This window comes from Corythoichthys intestinalis, chromosome 15, assembly GCF_030265065.1.
Source record: "Corythoichthys intestinalis isolate RoL2023-P3 chromosome 15, ASM3026506v1, whole genome shotgun sequence".
In the NCBI taxonomy this organism is placed as follows: domain Eukaryota; kingdom Metazoa; phylum Chordata; class Actinopteri; order Syngnathiformes; family Syngnathidae; genus Corythoichthys; species Corythoichthys intestinalis.
In genome coordinates this window covers 17,394,969-17,415,001 of record NC_080409.1, presented here as the reverse complement: position 1 = coordinate 17,415,001, position 20,033 = coordinate 17,394,969, and the positions used below count along the sequence as shown (strand labels likewise).

Sequence of the window (20,033 nt, the reverse complement as noted above, 5' to 3'; positions counted from 1 at the left end):
CTAACTACGGGCAGTAGGCAGGAGACACCCTGAACTGGTTGCCAGCCAATCGCAGGGCACAAGGAGACATACAACCATTCACGCACACACTCATACCTACGGACAATTTAGAGTGTTCAATCAGCCTACCATGCATGTTTTTGGGATGTGGGAGGAAACCGGAGTTCCCGGAGGAAACCCACGCAGGCACGGGGAGAACATGCAAACTCCACACAGGAAGGCCGAAGCCCGGGATTGAACCCTTGATCTCAGAACTGTGAGGCAGACGTGCTAACCACTCAGCCACCGTGCCGCCTTGTTGTTACGTTTATAGTATTGATTAAACCTCGTGAGTATTCAATTGTGTTTGATGCAATACCAGAGGTCTCCAGAAGATTACTGTAGTCTCCTACAGGAAGAACTTGTAAGATTCCAATCGTTGAATCAAATTATTGGTTCATTGGTTATAAATGTGTATTATTAAGTTCTGAAGCCTTCAAACCATTGTGTGAGAGGACTTCTTTAAAGGGAAATAGTTTCCAAACATGCAGCAATTATTTATTATTATATTACAATTTATTATTGGAATAATTCACATGAAAATATTGAATGTAAAAATACTTGCCTTTTGCTTAGAAAATATTGAGAAGCAAAAAAACAAAAACAAAAAAATCACACACAAAATACTTCACAGGTCTTATCCTGTAATGACAATAGTAAAATTTGAATTAAAAATATTGATGCATTATGGTTCTTTTGTACAGTTGCAGAGGAAACAGGTTTTCCATTTGTTTTTGTAGTGTACTGACACCCACATCTTTTGAGTTGACCCGAACAATTTTATCAACTCAAAAGTTGAGAACCCATTAAAAATACATGTTTTGTTTCGCCTATACGACCATGAATAGAAATAGAAGATATGTCATAAATCTTACATTAATTTGGGCAAAAAAATCCATAATCGTAATGAAAATCATAGAAATCAGGCCAATTTTTTTTTTTAAAATATGTTCTCTTCGTACTAGGAGAATTTAAGTTTCTCCCTGAACTCCAAAGCTTAAAAAAAAAAAAAAAAAAAAGAGTGTGCCAACAGTATATGGACCAGTCACCCTGTTTTTATTTTGTATTTGTTGTGTTAATAAACACCAAAAAAAAAAAAAAAAAAACACATAATAGAGCCACCATTAAAAACTGATGAAAGGTAGAATTATCTTTACTTAAAAGGTGCATTCTTGTCTGCAATGTACTTCAGGACAAAGCAATATATTTTACACTTAATTATAAACACACACACATTTATTTTATTGCATTCTAGTTTTATCCACAGTATGTTACAGCTCAGGTTGCTCAAATGCTTAAAAATTAAGTAGACAAAAAAACTCCACACAGTAGTATCATTTTAGTGACTTTTGATTCACAAACATAAAAAGCAAAACAGTACTTTTCCATTAATCCATTTTAATCACATCCTATCCTGCTCAGGATTGTAGGGCACTTGAGTCTGTCCCAGCAGACTTCAGGCTAAAGGGAGATTATACACTTGACTTGTTGAGTCAATCAGAGAACCATCCAGGTTATCACTAAACAGGAAGGGAACAGGGGCGGAGCTTGGCGTGAGAGGTGGGCTAGTGTTGCAGTTGCACCTGTGCCTCGAAGGGGCCCGTTGGGAGAGAAGTGGGGATAAAAAGCATGCCTGATGAAACATGTTGTAGCGGGGCTTGATGTCTCTGAGAAATGCATATCGAGTATTTCCCAGATGTCGGGTAGTGGAGAAAATGTGCAAACCCAAAAATGACACTTCCGAAGAAAACAGCCATTATGTCATAAATGTGATCTCAGTCACACCACGCGTAAAAAGTGGCAAAGAAAATAGGCACACAGACACTCTTTATAGATTTTGTAACTGTGCAATCTGTCCCCATCTTGCTCCATCTGAGACTCAGACGAAGCTTGCTTCAGTTCCTGGGTCCATTGACGCAGAATAGGCCATTGACGGTGCATAGCACAGTAGTTAGCCAATGCGTGACGAATAGAATAGTTAGGCTTGACCATCAGAAATACTCGCATTTGATTTGCTAAAATGGTTCTGGCATTTAAAAATGTCTTACACCAGCTATTTCACCTACTTCTGGGAAATATTGGCTTTTGTTTTTCATTTTCTCCACTACTACACACCGGAAAAATAAAATTGTGTCTTAACTTTATTAAACAAGATTCTTTCCGCTGGGATGTCATGATCATGGTTTTGTCTATCCCTTGAATGCCCCATGGGGCCTAATTCCCCTTCTTACGTTAAATACTACATACTGAATGGCAAATCAACAAGCAATCATGACAATTATTCTGGTAGTGCATAAACCAGGGGTGTCCAAACCTTTTGCAAAGGGGGCCAGATTTGGTGCGGTAAAAATGTGGGGGGCCGACCTTGGCTGACGTCCTTTACGTAGAAGAATATATTTAAGCAAATTTTAGCAAGCCATTCTGGTTGTTACAATTGCTTTATTATTTTTTTTTTATTAAAAATTTTAACAATCTCACAGCTAGCCTTTGTGGCGTTCTCTTTCGACTCTCTGGCTCTTGCAAAATACTGCTGTTGTAAAGTTAAACTAGCTTCAAGTTGCTTCAATTTTTCTTCGCGTATCTTCCCTATAATCTTGTCATGCATGTCAGCGTGTCTTGTTTGGTAATATCGCCTCACATTGAACTCTTTAAAAACAGCGACTGCCTTTTTTGCAAATGAGGCAGACACAGTTGTTGTGTATTTTAGTGAAGAAATAGTCCAATTTCCACCTATCCTTGGAGTGTCGGCCGTCGCAGTCAACTTTCTTTTTCTTGTTGATTGTCGCCATTTCAGAAAATTGGAAGTAGAGGGTCACACGGTTGATGTTGCTCAGAGTGCTGCTGTCTTTTAGTGGGTAAATGAGGAGCAGCATTTAGTGTGTAAGCTACTTCATATGCTGGTAGCAGTACTGCTGACCAATTTACCAAGTCTGTGTACAGGCCAGACGTTATTGATTTTATGACAGGGACTGGGGGCCGGATGAAATTTGACCACGGGCCGCATTTGGCCCCCGGGCCGGACTTTGGACATGTCCGGCATAAACAATGAATAGTTGATGTAAGTATGATAAAATATTTAAGGATTTAAGAACAATATTTTACAATTAAATTATCAATTTCTTACACGAAAAGACCATTTAATTTGGCTATCAATATACTATTCCACTCACACTGAACCAGTCACGTAATTAACACCTTGAGGATCATATATCAACAATTGCAAATATCTCTGGTTTTTCAGTATCGTGAATTTGCATTGCAGAATATGTAATGGCTTTCACTTCTGTCCCCTAAGGAAAAGGGAAAAAAAACACATTTTCTGTCACTTTAGTTCATTTTTCTCCCAATAGCCCTTTTGGCAGGACTGATACCTGTGGATGCTTCAACAGCGAGAATTCTTCACCCCACCTTCAACACAAAAAAAATGAGGGCAGAGGGTGAGAGAGATACGATACATGCAAACACAAGATTTATTCTCTGAAAAATTTTCACAAAGATTTTCACCTTACCCAATAGAGCGAATCTTGAAATTGGTTCGGTCAATGTGCAAAACCTTAACTTCCTGTCATAAGAGAAATGAAAACAACAATGAAAAATCAATTGTCATTTTGGAATTATTGTAACGACGGCATCTGTTTAAGCACAATCCAACACCATAAAAGGTTGAATGTTTGTCTGTCCATCAGTGTTGTTTTTGTCAGCGATGACTGTAAAATTTTCATTAACGAACAATTTTTTCACGATAAGACGATAATGTGCAAAAAACGTTTTATAGGAGACTAAAACATAGCGAGACTAATGCCAGTTTTCGTCTGACGAGAACGAGACAAAAATCCGCAATAGTCACGTGCTTACAATGAGTGACATTTTATCTGTAATTAGCTTGCATCGTAGAATTGTCTGGTTGTGTCTTTCATGTGACATGCTGCGCCCCCTGTCCCGACTCACCAGTGTGTCCTCTCTAGTCTCCAAGCTTGCACACACGGTAATATTTGTTTTTTTTATCTTGGCCAGAGTGAATATTCAATGTTGCTTTAGGCTTTAAAAGGTCTGTGCTGAGTGATCATCACACACTAAATGTAACTCGTAGCATTAGCATAACGTTCACGTTAGGATTAGTGTAATGCTAACAGTGTGCATCTCTTAAACTCTGGAACAACTTTTTTTTTTTAAACATAGTTTGTGGCGTCCAAGTGGGCATAATTAATTGAAAATAATGTAGTGTTTTCCTGCTGAGTGTGTATTATCACCAAGTTTGGGTTGTCCTTGTAGTGCTACAATATGTGCTCTTCTGTCAATGTTAATTCGAAATGGTTGGTAACCTTTATTTATTTATGGAGTACATTTTTAGTAAATGTAAACTAAAACTAGGCAAAATTCGTCCTGAGTTTTTTTTTTCAAGAAAAACTAGACAAAGACACATTTTGAGATGACCAAAATATGACTAAAACTAGTATTATTGTCCAAAAGACTAAGACGAAAATTGAAAGGGCTGCCAAAAACAACACTGCTGTTCATACAAATATTCGGAAACGTCAACATCATGCGGTTAAAATAAATTTATAGTTATTTTTATTTCTTTTTTTTTATTTTTAGGCAGGTTTTGAGAACCACACTTACCCTAGGAATAAAGAAATCAACTGCACTAAACTTGTACAGCCAGTCATCTAGGAAGTGGAAGAGCAGTGATAATAGGTCGTCTCCTGTAGATTGGCAGGAAAAAGCATTACTACTTGTACTGAATAAGTAATAGCACTTAGATCCCTCACCTTCTGACACCACTTCTATAGTATCTGTGGGTTCCACAGTCTCTGTGTCTGTCATGTAGCCAAACATGCCCATGGCACATTGTTCAAAGGCTTCTTCCAAAGAGTTCCCCCAGGAGTGGATTCTTGGAAGGATGATGAAAAATTAACACACAAACTGCAATTTCTAAAAATCTAAACCTTTGAATTCCGAAATAATAGGACACTCACTGTACATCTGCTGTATGATCCAAGTCTGTAACAAACAAATGAAAACTGTTTTTAGCAACTGTTCACATCTTGCTTTTGAGACAGTGACAATCATCATTGTTTGATTCTTCATCACTTCAGTTTATTTTAACAGTAAATGAAAGTTGACCATACTTGTCACTAGGGCTGGGCTATTTGAATTTGCCAATTAAATGAAGTTTAATTGTACTGCTTGCACTAACTACAATGCTGTGAACAGAATGGATTTAATTGAGATGACATTTACGCGCTAACAAAAATTAACATCGCATTTAACTCCTAAAATAATTAATATTTCCCACAAAAACAACTCGGGAGCATTTATGGACAAGAAATAAAACAACACTCAAAAGCATATGCTCTCTGAACACTTTTGTGTCACACATTTTGTGAGTTCTACTACTGTAAACTACTGTCAGTTCAGAAGTACCAAGGTGAACACAGAATCAGGGCAGCGAAAATTAAAAATTCCCACAATCCAGGTTGTCGTCACCATCCCAGAAGCGGCCCCTTAAAAAAAAAATCTTTTCTCTGTTGTGTCGCCAGCTTTCTCTCCTCAGCCTCACTGTCTAGGACAGGGGTGTACAAACCAGTCCTCGAAGGCCGCTGTGGGTCCTGGTCTTTGCTCCAACCGACCCAAGACAGTCAGTTTAACGTTTCTGCAGAAACAATCAACTGATTGCACTTTTAAGACGCCAGATTAATTAAAAAGCATCCTCTTGATGGGTGAACGAAAACCCACACCCACTGCGGCTCATGGAATGGTTTGGCCAACCCTAGTCCTGGACTTTGGCTTTTATGCCTTCCCATTTTTTGTGGGGTCCCACCTACTAATAATCAAACGTGATTGATTGAAGCCCTCGTCAATCTCAAAACCAAAACACATAACTCGGCTTTCCTTCATGAATTCCTAACCCAAAAAAATGAGCCAGCTCACTTTTTTTTTTTTTTATTATTTAAGAGGTTGACAACTGTGATTGTATAACATGCTTTCAGGATAGTAACACATTTATTGCTTTTGTGAATTTGACAATAGACGATTAAATCCATGGGTGTCGCCAGACATATTTCACTGGGGCACGAGCGCCAGTGTTGATCCGCAGTGCCCAGTAGAAATTTCACCGGTAATCAAAAAAATATATATATATTAAATACTTTGGACTTTTAAGTCTATATACAGTGCCCTCCATAATTATTGGCACCCCTGGTTAAGATGTGTTTTTTATCTTCTAATATTTTTTTTTAATTCAAATAATATGGGACCTTAATAGAAAAAAAGAGAAAAATCCAACCTTCAATACAAGTGCATTTATTCAGTGGGGAAAAAAATCCCACATAAAGAAATAATTATTTGACATCAAATAATGTGTGTCACAATTATTAGCACCCCTAATACTTTGTACAACCCCCTTTTGCCAACAAAAGGTCTGGGGACTGAGATGGCAATGGGAGGAGCTTGATTTTGTGTCTGGTGAACAATTTCTGTGTAGATTTGGCCATATGTTTAGGGTCATTGCCTTGCGAAAGACCCAGTGACGACCCAGCTTCAGCTTTCGGGCAGAGGGCAACAGATTTTGATTTAAAATGTCCTGGTATTTCAAAGCGTTCATGATGCCATGCACCCTAACAAGGTTCCCAGGGCCTTTGGAAGCGAAACAGCCTCACAGCATCACCACGAAAGATGCGCATGCTGAAAAGCACCTCATCCCCACTGTGAAGTATGGGGGTGGGTCAGTGATGCTGTGGGGCTGTTTCGCTTCCAAAGGCCCGGGGAACCTTGTTAGGGTGCATGGCATCATGAGTGCTTTAAAATACCAGGACAGTTTGGACCTCGTAGGTCCAATGGTCCCACAGTTGTCAAACTTGTTTTAGCCAATCTCCTTGGCTAACGGGAACTTTTTGAAACCCCAAAAAGGCACACACACCTTTCCCTGGTTCAGCAACAAAAATCTGCAGCACATTTGTCTGGCGTGATGCGAAAAATAAACAAATTAATCTGCAAAATCAGATGAATCCGCTGTCCATCTGCATGTTATAAAGCAATGCTGTATTGTGAGATGCTGACCCGGGTGACGTCACATTCGCATTCCTCCTCAATCCAGGAAGTCACTCATTTTCATGGGGCGGGATTAAAAAATCATATCATACACATCAAGATACTTGACTGGTAAGCTTCGTCATTCTCTGCGCCCCGCCTGCCCGGAGGGGGCTGTGTGGCTCAGCTTCATTCATTAGATAGCGGTGGGAGTGAAACTCTCACACTTGCTTTTGAGCACATTGCGGGATTTACATTCAGAAAGTACAAAATCTGGAATGCATTCGAACAAGAAGGATTGTCTCAGGAGTTATTTGTTCAAGGATTCAAGGTAATTATTATATTTTTCGTACCATGCATGCATTTTGAAACGTTGTGAAAGAAATCAATTATAGAAGCCGCTCCATACCTCGCAATATTTACGTAAAATAACTGCCAACTGCCCGGTTATTCCTTTAAACCAAGAATCGAGACTGTTTTACGTCCATATCTATAAAGAATTCAGTTATTTAAGCATTTATTCATAAGAATTTTCAACGGAAAAAGCCATAGTGGAGGCTCCCTTATCATAATAAAGAGCCAACAGACTAGTATCATTCTTCGACATATTTATGTAAATTCAAACTGCCCGTTTTTTTTTGCTTTCAAGTTTCAACCAAGAATCGAGCGTTTTACGTCCATATCTATAAAGAATTTAGGGATTTAAAGAGCATACGACAGGAGAAAAAAAAGTCTTAAATGGCATTATTATGTGAATTAGAATCATATTTTGGGATGATTTGACTATATACAACAATTTAGCAAAGCGCAGATGACGAGAAATTAGTCTTTTAATCTGCCGGTTAGCCACGCCTACCATTATAGGGCTTTAGCGTCCCCAACAAGTGGATTACGTCAGCGGTAGACTGGGCTCATCGGTTTTACTATTCAGCCCATTGAGGGGGAATTATTCAGAACGAGGAAAATGCGACGAAGAGAGCCGCAAAATGTCACTGTTTCAGTCTCTCTACTCCAATATTTTTACAGGATATTCTTTTTATCAAAGTATTTTTCCCCAATAGCTATATAAATGGCTTGAGAAGGAACAGTCAGCCAGTCGAGGGGGAACTATTCACAATGAGGAAAACGCGACGAAGAGAGTTGCAAAATGTCATTGTTTTTGTCTCTTTACTTCAATATTTTTACAGGATATTCTTTTTATCCAAGTATTTTCCCCAACTGCTAAATAAATGGCATGGTCATGACAAATAACAGTCTTGTGCTAAATGGAATATGAAATAATAAAAATGCTTTTATATCAGGACGACATTGCAAAATTACTCCATAATGGTCAAAACTGTCGACTTCACCTTTACTGTCGCACCTCCCGAACGATACTTTATGACACCTAAATCGGACATATGTCATTTCCCTTCCCCGGCTTCGGAGAATGTAAACAAACCAAAAGGCGTGACAGCTAGCAGACATGCTAACCCGAACCGAGTGATGTTTCAAAGTCTTCGAAGCCGAAAATCACACATGACTAGCCTGGATTTATTGACATGACGACTGGGTTGTCGATTGTCTTCGCGGATCAGCAAACCGCCCGGCGGAGAGCAATTTACAGTTCGTTCCCCGGAGGAGGGTGGCTGCAGTTGTTGTGGAGCTAACGTGCTGCTAAGGTGCATGAGGACAGCTTTTTACATGCCTATCAATGATCAAACGTAGGTAGTCCTTTATTTAAAGAAAGTTTGTAGTGTTTACTTTGTAATCGCTGTTTTCGTATTTGACATAATACAAAACAAGATGTTTACTCACTTCCTCGTAAGTCCAATGGTCCCACAGTAAATATCCACGGTGAATGGGAACCTTTTGAAACTCCAAAAAGGCGCATACGCCTCTCCCTCGTACAGAATGATTTTTCTGCAGCCGTTTGGCTGGCGTGATGCGAAAAATAAACGTATTAATCCGCAAAATCAGCTGAATCCTTCGTCCTCATACACAACAGTATGCTGTATAGTGAAGAGGACGTCTTCTACCGTACACGTCACAGCGCCCTCCTCCTCAATGCAAGACCGAAGCCGGAAGTCACTCATTTTAATGGCGCGGGATTAAAAAAACTAAATAAATATAGCGATCGCTTCCACACACATCCAAGCGGTCCATATCATTCAGGAGCATAAAATACCTCATGTATTATGAAATAAACATGCTTTTTCGTGTCACATGCACTTTAAGCATTTATTCACAAGAATTTTAACGTAAAAAGCTCTTCGCTGTGGACTTGTGGTAAGGCGGGGCCACAGTGAACTTAAAGACGAGCCGCACATTCGCCGTATTTACGTAAAATACATGCTACCTGCACGGTTTCTTTTGCTTTTAACCAAGAATCGAGACTGCTGTACGTCCGTATCTACGAAGAATTCAGGGATTTAAGCATTTATTTATTAAGAATTTCAACGTAAAAAGCTTGTTGTTTTGCTGCGGCGACCGTGTTGGATTTTGTATCACTAGATTTTATTTTAGACATTTCTGCTTCCATATTAAAAAACAAACAGCTTTTATGGGTTTTATTTTATGTAATATTTCAATCTAATAACTTTCAGTGAAACACCATGGTCCTACACCAACGCGTACGCCAACGGCAACAAGCAGATCTTCATCTACTTTGACCACGTGCACCTTTGGAAGAACATCTACAGCACCTTCCACAACAACGGCTATATGGTGCTGCCCAGGTGTCCTGGGGCTGAAGTAAGTGGCCAGCATTATTCACTTTATAAAAAAGATGAATCAAAAGACCTCTCTTTCTAAAACACACATGTTTTTAGGAACCTGAGAGAATGAGGACAGCCCGATTCTCGAGCCAGAAGGTGCTGGCCAGGTGGGAGAACTACAAGTCTGTCAAGGCCGGCTACAAGTTGACCCAGAAGGTGCTGGCGCGCTCTTCGATCGAGAAGCAGAGCGCCGGGCTCATCATGGCGGTCGTCAACTCATACACGGTCATGCAGGCAAGGACAAACACATGGACACACAGGGCCGACATCCTGGAGATGTTACAGAGGACAAGGGAGACCTGGAGACGGGCCGGGCGGTCCTCAAGCAGCCATCTCTCCCCATGGCCAACATGGCTTCCTTCAGAATGTCGCTGTGGGGCTCCCTGATGTCCAGGAAGCACAAGAGCACCTGCTGGAGTTCCTGGCAGTCCCTCTTCAACTGTTTTGGTCCGAACTTCTCAAAGGATGTGACTTCAGAAGCGAGGAAGAACAAGGCCATGGAGTGGCTGGCCGGCAGGAAAAGGAGCAGAGTCGAGGAGGGCAGTAAGGAGATGGCGAGGAACAGGGACTTGTACAAGTTGAGGTGACCAGAAAACGCAAGGCATAGAAAAAGGCTATGTGATTGTTGAAAGACGAGGCTCACACCCTGGTAACACCACATCGATTATTTGGACTGCCTGAATTATAGGACTATCTCATACACATTTTATATTTTTGTTTATTTAGATTTGATACTTGCAAGTCACTTTTGAGATTTTAACTTGTCCTGCACTGTAAAGGGAATCAAGGGATGCTCCACAATTTCATTGTATAACTGTATAATGATAATAAAGGGCTATTCTGTTCTATGATAAGTTGTGATTGTATATAGAATTTATTAATAATCTATTAACATATGATTTATTATTGATTCTGCATGTTTTCCTCAAATAGTAGTATTAAGTTTCTGATGTCAAATTGAGTGATTTATTAGCTGTTGAAAACTTGCAGTAAATAAAAATTTTTAAAAATTAAGTTGCTATTTTGGTCAAAAACTTATACATGTTAAATATTGCTATTGACCCAGAAAATATAGGCGATTATCTCCATTTTGTGATTTTTGTGCATCTAGTGTAAAATATGAGAATTTTATAGCCATTTTAAGTTTTGTTGTACTTACATAAAAAATAATTAATCAGGATTTTATAAGAGAACGACTTTGAAGTGTTTGATACCGCTGCTCATGGAGACTCATATATGGCTAAGGTAGGTGCCTGTTTTGGTTTTAGGTTGGTAGAGCTTTGGTTTTGACAAAATTTGAATCTGAAGTTTTTGAAAATAGGCCCCCCTACGGATAGGCCCCGTTTCCCGTGTCATGTCAAGTATTGTGAAGTCTACGTAAATATATAAATCGATCGCTTCCACACACATCAAAGCGGTCCATTTCATTCAGGAGCATAAAATACCACGTGAAATATGAAATAAACATACTGTTTGCTGTCATAGGAACTTTAAGGCCAGTTGAGAAAGACTGATTAACTGCATAAGAGTTACAGTGATATATATCCCCATTTCTGTCCAGACAAAGTAGAGCAACATAGGTGAAGGAGAGATGGAAGTTTATGAGCATGGCCAGGGACAAGGGATGTCCCAATTTTGATTTTGAATACAGATGGCTGAAAAAAAAAAAAAAAAGTTACTTTTTTTTTTTTTTTTTTTACACAACATGTTTTGGTTTGATTACATATAGTTTAAAGCGCGATTTCTGACTAATTATGATAGATAAATGCTTTTTAAAAAATGGTTCGCTCGCCAATGCCCCAGGGTCTAATGACGCTAACCAGATCACATGTAAGAGGAACTGTGTTGATGTACCTAGTTAATTAATACGCCATAGTCTGTGTTTTAACCCTAGATTCATTAGACAGTAGGAAAAAAAAATCACTCACATTCATATTTCTTGACAATGCGAGGGTGCTTCAATTTGGTTTGTTTCTGCGCCTCTGTCAGGTCGAGCTGTCGGTCGTCCATTTAGCTCACAGGGCTGTTTGGTGAGTGTCGAGAGCTAACTTGTAGCATGTCGGAATCCACGGTGGTTTTCCAACATGGTCGACGGGGCGGGACGCGGAAGCCATGTCGCACTTCCGGTTGGGTTTCCGCTTAGCGATTGGATATCCGTGCTTCACGGAGTTGGCGCCATTGCAAGCGCTCGTTCAGTCTCTTAGCTCGCTCCATAAATACGCCTTTGCACAAGTATTAGCTCTCCAACCTCGGCGTGATGGGTGACAAAGAAGGTAAGAGTGGTGCATTTTCGGATTCATTTGGCTAAACATGGTTCAAGGCTGTTTCGGGATATCGAAAGAGATGGACTAGTTGTACCGGTGTTGGCGCGGCTGGCCGCATCTCTTTCATTGTTAGAAACGCTCGAGCTAGCCGTTAGCGGCTGTAGCATTAGCTACCACGAGCGTGTTAAATAAACTGGTTTAATCTCCTAGTGCGGTGTAATTTGTCGATCCATTTTGGAATTGAAGTTAATTGTGCTTAGTTGTGGACTGTGGTATATTTTCATTTTTATTCGTCTAGCTTGAACAATGTATACCCGAAAGGTATTAGCTTGAATTAAAAGTAAAGCCTAAAGCCAAATATTTAGTCAGACATGATCTGTTGTATAACACACACGTCGGTCATGTGTATTGTCCACTTAATTTTGTAGTGCCTCGCAAACTTTACCACGATAAAGTTAACAATTTGAATCATTTTTGGCCCCTTTGTAGCTGCCTTTGACGATGCTGTGGAAGAGAGGGTCATCAATGAGGAGTATAAGATATGGAAGAAAAACACTCCATTTCTCTACGATCTGGTCATGACTCATGCTCTGGAGTGGCCCAGTCTTACTGCCCAATGGCTGCCAGATGTCACCAGGTAGGTGCATACCACCTGTGCTAAAACATCACAAAGCAATGTAAATGTATAATTATTGTCATCATTATCATCTTCAGACCAGAAGGAAAGGACTACAGTGTACACAGACTGGTGCTGGGGACACACACCTCTGATGAGCAGAATCACCTTGTGATTGCTAGTGTTCAGCTCCCCAATGACGATGCCCAGTTTGATGCCTCCCATTATGACAGTGAGAAAGGAGGTAAATAGTCGTTATCAAATCATGTATTCCAGTGTCTATGACAGGGGTGCCCAATCCCAGTCCTCGAGAGCCCCTATCCAGCTTGTTTTCAGTGTCTTCCTCCTTTAACACACCTGAATCAAATGATCAGCTCATCAGCAAGCTTTGCAGCAGCCTGATTACGATCCTGATTAGTTGATTCAGGTGTGTTAGAGGAAGGAGACGTGGAAAACAAGCTGGATAGGGGCTCTTGAGGACTGGGATTGGGCACCCCTGGTCTATGATATCCATTCAGAGTAAATATTCTATAATGGGGAGGGAGGGTCATCAAGCTAAAATGTTATTTTAAAAAAATAGGTGCATAGGTTAAATACAGTGTGTTCATTCTGTCTAGTGGAGGAACATTTTTATTCTGTTTGCCGCTTTGTTTCATTGGAATGGTTAAGCAAAAATAAATGAAGTGACATTGCTTTAGAGCTGAAACGAATACTCGAGCAACTCGAGTAACTTGAGTTTAAAAACTAATCCGAGTAATTTTATTCACCTCGAGTAATCGTTTATTTTGACAGCTCTAAGCATCACGTTTTGCTCGGACTACTTTTAATGCGGGACAACGCGCTGATGTCACGTGCATAGAGGAAGAAGCACAAAAAAAAAGAAAAAACTTACTGCAACCAACAGCCGCTACAAACTATGCCGACGTTGCTACATACTAGCCCGCACAATGCTACGTTGGTAGGTAGCGTCTGAGAGTCTCATAGAGATCACATGTATGTTGAACTAGATGCGACTTGACAGACTTGGCCGCCTCTGGGCAGCGTTAGTAAATAGCCGCCATCTTAAAGCAGTAGAGCGCTAATAAAGAGCGCTAAGCGCTAATAAATAAAGATTAACGTTACTATCACTAATTCAAGTAACGTTAGCCCTGCGGAGGGATAGGTTTATATTAATTATGACCACTGTCGATGCGTGGCTAACGTGTCTTACATACAGGCTATAACATAACATGGCATTGTGGAGTAATGAGGGTGTAAAATAAAAAATAATGCTAACTATCAATTTTAGCTCAGTAGTCATTGCTGGATAAAACACCAAGTAGCACTGGTCCCTAATGTGTTCCAATACAGCCTGTATCATACATTTATTTTGAACACTGCAAAAACTCAAAATCCTATCAGGACTTAGTTTAGACTAACTTAAAACTTAACTAGAACTTAAAAATGGCTTGACACAAATAGAAATTCAATTGAAAGACGTGGGGAAAAAAATCCTAACTTTTTAGTGATGTGTGTTATCAAGCATAACAGCATTTTTAGGTGTGTGTATATATATATATATATTTTTTTAATAAGATCTAAAGGTTTTTGAGTGAAAGCAGTGAATTAGTCTTTTTTTAAATTTTTATTATTATTATTCTAGTTACATCTGAGATGCAATTGTTGGCTGTTTTCAACAATATACATCGAAAATAAAGACATTGATTGACTGAAAATGGTTCAAGATTAGATGAAATGTCTTGTTTTCTCATGTATATTTATAATTGCTCTTCACCTAAAAATATATTTGTTTTATCCGATTACTCGATTAATCGATAGAATTTTCAGTCGATTACTCGATTACTAAAATATTAGATAGCTGCAGCCCTACATTGCTTATTTAGGAATTTGATAATTTGCTTCGGCATACTAGATGCTTACTTTGAAAACTGGTTGAGAATCACTAATGTGGAAGTTTTTCCACATATACAAAATTACGACAAAAACATATTACACTATTGTGCAATATAACATTGCCTTGCTTGTTCATTTAACAGTATGTAACTCTTCTTCATGCCCCAATTGTCAATGCTAGCTACCAGTTCTATTATTTCTAGAGCTGGGAATCTTTGGGCACCTAACGATTCGATTACGATTACGATTCAGAGGCTCCGATTCGATTATAAAACGATTATTGATGCACCCCACTCCTTTTATTTATTTATTTTATTTATTTATTTATTTTTAAATTTGTTTTGTACATTAGTTCCAAAATTGTTCAAAAATCCTCTCAGGCTAAACCAAACTACTATTTCAGTATCAAGTTAACATATAGCAGTAAACAAATATACAAAAATAACAATAAATAAAAAACTCCAGTCCCCATTCTATATCAGCAGCTTTAAACTACTTTCAACTAATTTAATGTTGTGAATCAACCGTTAAAGTTGTTAAAATTGCTCCTGTTATTCCATAATTTCTCTTTTGTCTACTTTCAACATGTGAAAGTTTTAAAACTATTTTAAAGATAGATTCAAGTCAATATTTTACCGATTTAGGAGTATTTTAGATAAAAAGTTAATTAGGTTCGCTTGGAAGGTTCGCAACAACAGCCTTGCAGGGAAGTGTACTGCTTTAAGATGGCGGCCGTTACTAACGCCCGCATCTACTTTTTTGTAGATGTGCTGGTAACGATACCGAAGCTATAATGCATCTAGTCCTATATAAATGATATCTACCGTAACATAATGTGGCTTGTAGCAGCTTTTCGGCAGCAGTCAGGTATGTTGTTGTTTTTTTTTTATCTCGTGGCATGAGTTGAGCTAGAGCCGTGAGTTGAGCATTGGCGTTACCCGAGGGGCCGGGTAATGAGAAGCATGATGTTTAACTACTCTCGCTCCGTCCCTAATTGTGTACCGAAGACCGCGCGGCGCGCTGAGTGTGTCGTACTTCTGCTTTACTTGGCATATTTCAATAATCGGAATTTGGATGTTTGTGAATCGTTCTCGAATCTTCCACGGCCGAATCGCGAATAATCTAAGAATCGGAAATTTTGCACACCTCTAATTATTTCAGTTCTCAAAATGGTCAGACTTCTGTGATTATATATTAATCTGAATTCTGATTTTTGATCAGTTTTAACCACACTGTTTTTTGGTTTTTTTTACATGTTTTGTTCCAGAGTTTGGCGGTTTTGGCTCTGTGAGTGGAAAGATAGAAATTGAGATCAAAATCAATCATGAAGGAGAAGTAAACAGAGCACGCTACATGCCCCAGAACCCTTGCATTATTGCCACCAAGACCCCCACCAGTGATGTGCTGGTTTTCGATTATACTAAGCACCCTTCTAAACCAGGTGATGATGATGCAGCATTTCAAAGTCGTGGACTATCTGGTGCTGTTTTTCTGCCTTACTTTACAACATTTTTTTTTCTTCTGTATCATAGATCCTTCGGGAGAGTGCACTCCAGATCTTCGCTTGCGAGGTCACCAGAAAGAGGGCTACGGCCTCTCCTGGAATCCAAACCTAAGTGGATGCCTCCTCAGTGCTTCAGATGACCATGTATTTTTTTTCTCCAACAAAACAATTTAAATGAACAATTCTCACTCTCTTATCACTGTCTGCTTTTCTTTTCAGACTATCTGCTTGTGGGACATAAGCACAGTGCCCAAGGAGGGAAAGATCGTGGATGCCAAGACTATCTTCACGGGCCACACTGCCGTCGTAGAGGACGTGTCCTGGCATCTCCTCCACGAGTCACTCTTTGGGTCTGTGGCTGATGACCAGAAACTCATGATGTAAGGCAAATTGAACTTTGAGGAAACGTTAGAGCGAAACACTTCCCAACCTGATTGTGAATTCCTTTAAAAAGCTGGGACACACGATCCAACAACACCTCCAAGCCCAGTCACGCAGTGGATGCTCACACTGCTGAGGTCAACTGCTTGTCTTTCAATCCTTACAGCGAGTTCATACTGGCTACTGGCTCTGCAGACAAGGTGGGCTTGCGCTCTTTGTGCCGGTCACCGGTCTTATTATCAGTGTAAATTGATTTGGATGTGATTGGGTTTGTTTGTTTGTTTTTAGACCGTGGCGTTGTGGGACCTGAGAAATTTGAAGCTGAAGCTGCACTCTTTCGAATCTCATAAAGATGAAATATTCCAGGTAAAAGGGATTTTGATCAGTCAGTGTGAAACAAAGCACTAGCTAAGCATAAAAGCTTTAGCCTCAATGATGTCTGTGCCTGACAGAAAATAGTCAAAGTAGGGTTGTCAAATGATTAAAAATTTTTAATAGAGTTAATTACAGCTTAAAAATTAATCGTAATTAATCGCAATTCAAACCATCTATAATTTTCTGTAAATTATTGTTGGAATGGAAAGATAAGACACAAGATGGATATATCCATTCAACATACGGTACATAAGTACTGTATTTCTTTATTATAACAATAAATCAACAAGATGGCATTACCATTATTAACATTCTGTTAAAGCGATCCATGGATAGAAAGACTTGTAGTTCTTAAAAGATAAATGTTAGTACAAGGTATAGAAATTTTATATTAAAAACCCTCTTCATGTTTTTGTTTTAATAAAATTTGTAAAATTTTCAATCAAAAAATAAACTAGTAGCCCGCCATTGTTGATGTCAATAATTACTTACACAATGCTCATGGGTGCTGAAGCCTATAAAATCAGTCGCACCCAAGCGCCAGCAGAGGGCGCAAAAACTCCAAAAAACACAAGTACACATTTCATTGTGCTGTCATTTTAATCTGTTTGAGCGGGGCATTTGTGCGTTAATTGCGTCAAATATTTTAACGTGATTAATTTAAAAAATTAATTGCCGCCCGTTAACGCGATAATTTTGACAGCCCTAATTAAAAGCAAATAAATGTTAGGGCTGTCAAAATTATTGCGTTAACGGGCGGTAAATAATTTTTTAAATTAATCACGTTAAAATATTTGACGCAATTAACACACATGCCCCGCTCAGACGGATTTTAATGACAGTACAGTGAAATGCCCACATGTTAATTGTGTTTTATGGAGTTTCGCCGCCCTCTGCTGGCGCTTGGGTGCGACTGATTTTATAGGCTTCAGCACCCATGAGCATTGTGTAAGTAATTACTGACATTAACAATGGCGGGCTACTAGTTTATTTTTTGACTGAAATTTTTACAAATTAAAATGAAAACATTTAGAGGGGTTTTAATATAAAATTTCTATGACTTGTACTAACATTTATCTTTTAAGAACTACAAGTCTTTCTATCCATGGATCGCTTTAACTTAATGTTAATGCCATCTTGTTGATTTATTGTTATAATAAACAAATGCAGTCCCTATGTACTGTATGTTGAATGTATATATCCATCTTGTCTTATCTTTCCATTCCAACAATAATTTAAAGAAAACTATGGCATATTTTATAGATGGTTTGAATTGCGATTAATTTTCAAGCTGTAATTAACTCGATTAAAAATTTTGATTGTTTGACAGTCCTAATAAATAGCTATGCTGTTATGAGTGCAAAATCAGTCTAGTGGTGGAAATGTAACATCTGTCCCATTTCTGCAAAACAGGTGCAGTGGTCTCCCCATAATGAAACTATCCTGGCTTCAAGCGGCACTGACAGAAGGCTAAACGTGTGGGACCTTAGTAAGATTGGCGAGGAGCAGTCACCTGAGGACGCAGAGGACGGCCCTCCTGAGCTGCTGGTCAGTTGTGACAACTGGCTGTTATCTCATTTGGTCATTTAGCTCAGATGTAAAGTGTCTCACTATGTAGAATATGTCTTTTTGTTTAGTTCATTCATGGTGGACACACAGCAAAGATATCAGACTTCTCTTGGAATCCCAACGAGCCGTGGGTCATTTGTTCTGTGTCTGAGGACAACATAATGCAAGTGTGGCAAATGGTAATATCTTCACGGGCAACATCATCTCAGTTGTAGACGTATTGTCTACTTTAGTTTTTGCAAATCGATGCATCTGTTTGTCTTCTATAGGCTGAAAACATCTACAATGATGAAGATCCAGAAGGTGTAGCAGATTCTGAAGTCCAGGCATGAATCCGTTCTTTTCATCTTTTTTCTTCTGACCTGCTTATTTGAACGATCCCTTTCCACTGTCGGGTGCATAAGCACTTCTTCTCCATCTTCATTTTGGGCACCAGTCAGCACATTTATACTAAGATCCATTTTTATACAAATGTACATACGAAGGTTTCCACTTTATTTGTGCGAACGTAGTACAAATTTTCCGGCTTGTGTCTTGTATCTCCTTTTAATTTGTTCACTGCTGCGTTTTCTGTTTTGCTGTGCTGCATTTGAACTCTTGTGTACTTAAGTATATTCCTAATAAATATTTGGAGTTATTGGGTCTTCTTTGTAATATTAATGGATGTCCATGTACTGCAAATTACGAGCAGCCTTGGGTGTCCTCCGTATTCACCCAATTGTAAATGGAGTAGACACTGTATTGAGGGCAAGTTCTATACACTCGTATTGGGACATTTACAAACGCGTGCCCAAACAAGGTAATTTTAATAATACATATAATACATTTCATTTATATTTCAGATAATACATTTCATTTATAGAGCGCTTTTACCGATGGTCAAAGACTCTTTACAGCTGTTGAAACAATGAAAAGGCTCGCCCAACATGAGCAATAGAAATGAATTATAAATTAAAAGCCAATTTAAACAGTTTTTAACAATTTTTTTAATGTAGGAAGATCAGAACAGCTGCGGATGGGTTTAGAGAGTGAGTTCCAAAGGGACGAGGCAGCAATGGAAAAGGCTGTCCCCTCAAGTACGGCATGTTGTTTGTGGTGGGAGTGCGAGAATGTTTCCATTAGATGAGCGGACCTTTTGTTTTGAGCTGGAAAACGCACCTTTATACACTGAGGTAGGTTCATGGTATAATTTATACTTCAATTATTGATGATTTTAAACTTTTACTAAATAAGTGTACAAACTAATATATGATGAATGCAAGGGCGTGGGTTTGCATAGGGACGGTAGGGACAAAACACGAAGTTTTCAGGATGCTCAAATTGTCGCTACCAACTTTTAAGCAACCTTATTCGCATTATATTATAAAGTGTTTGGTTACATAGGTCATTTATATTATCTTCCCATATGTTATAACGATAGAATTAACCCTACCATTATTAAGTGAATTATTTTCAGACTTACATTTACCCCTTTTTCATTTGCAGAATGAGCTAATCCATGTTTTTTTCCCCCCCCTCAAACGCACGTTTGATTGGCTGATGACTAGAGCCTACCAGCGCACTCACAGTACAGAATTATGTAATATGTAGACATGCCACCTCCTCCG

At 39.0% G+C, this 20,033-nt stretch overlaps 2 protein-coding genes across 2 annotated transcripts; one reads left to right on the top strand and one right to left on the bottom strand.

Moving 5' to 3' along the window:
- Window positions 1-1,071: 1,071 nt before the first annotated feature.
- Window positions 1,072-11,930, bottom strand: zbtb8os (zinc finger and BTB domain containing 8 opposite strand). The gene is made up of 7 exons (XM_057860251.1): window positions 11,753-11,930; window positions 5,016-5,040; window positions 4,809-4,930; window positions 4,660-4,742; window positions 3,549-3,601; window positions 3,411-3,447; window positions 1,072-3,329 (listed from the first exon to the last, which is right to left on the bottom strand). The coding sequence occupies exons 1-7, from the start codon at window positions 11,832-11,834 to the stop codon at window positions 3,243-3,245; spliced, it is 489 nt and encodes a 162-aa protein (XP_057716234.1). The 5' UTR covers window positions 11,835-11,930; the 3' UTR covers window positions 1,072-3,242.
- Window positions 11,931-11,936: 6 nt separating this feature from the next.
- rbbp4 (retinoblastoma binding protein 4) lies at window positions 11,937-19,063 on the top strand. The gene is made up of 11 exons (XM_057860250.1): window positions 11,937-12,097; window positions 12,578-12,725; window positions 12,803-12,948; window positions 15,865-16,038; window positions 16,130-16,245; window positions 16,321-16,481; window positions 16,556-16,682; window positions 16,771-16,848; window positions 18,271-18,405; window positions 18,495-18,605; window positions 18,696-19,063. The coding sequence occupies exons 1-11, from the start codon at window positions 12,082-12,084 to the stop codon at window positions 18,756-18,758; spliced, it is 1,275 nt and encodes a 424-aa protein (XP_057716233.1). The 5' UTR covers window positions 11,937-12,081; the 3' UTR covers window positions 18,759-19,063.
- The last annotated feature ends 970 nt before the right edge of the window (window positions 19,064-20,033 follow it).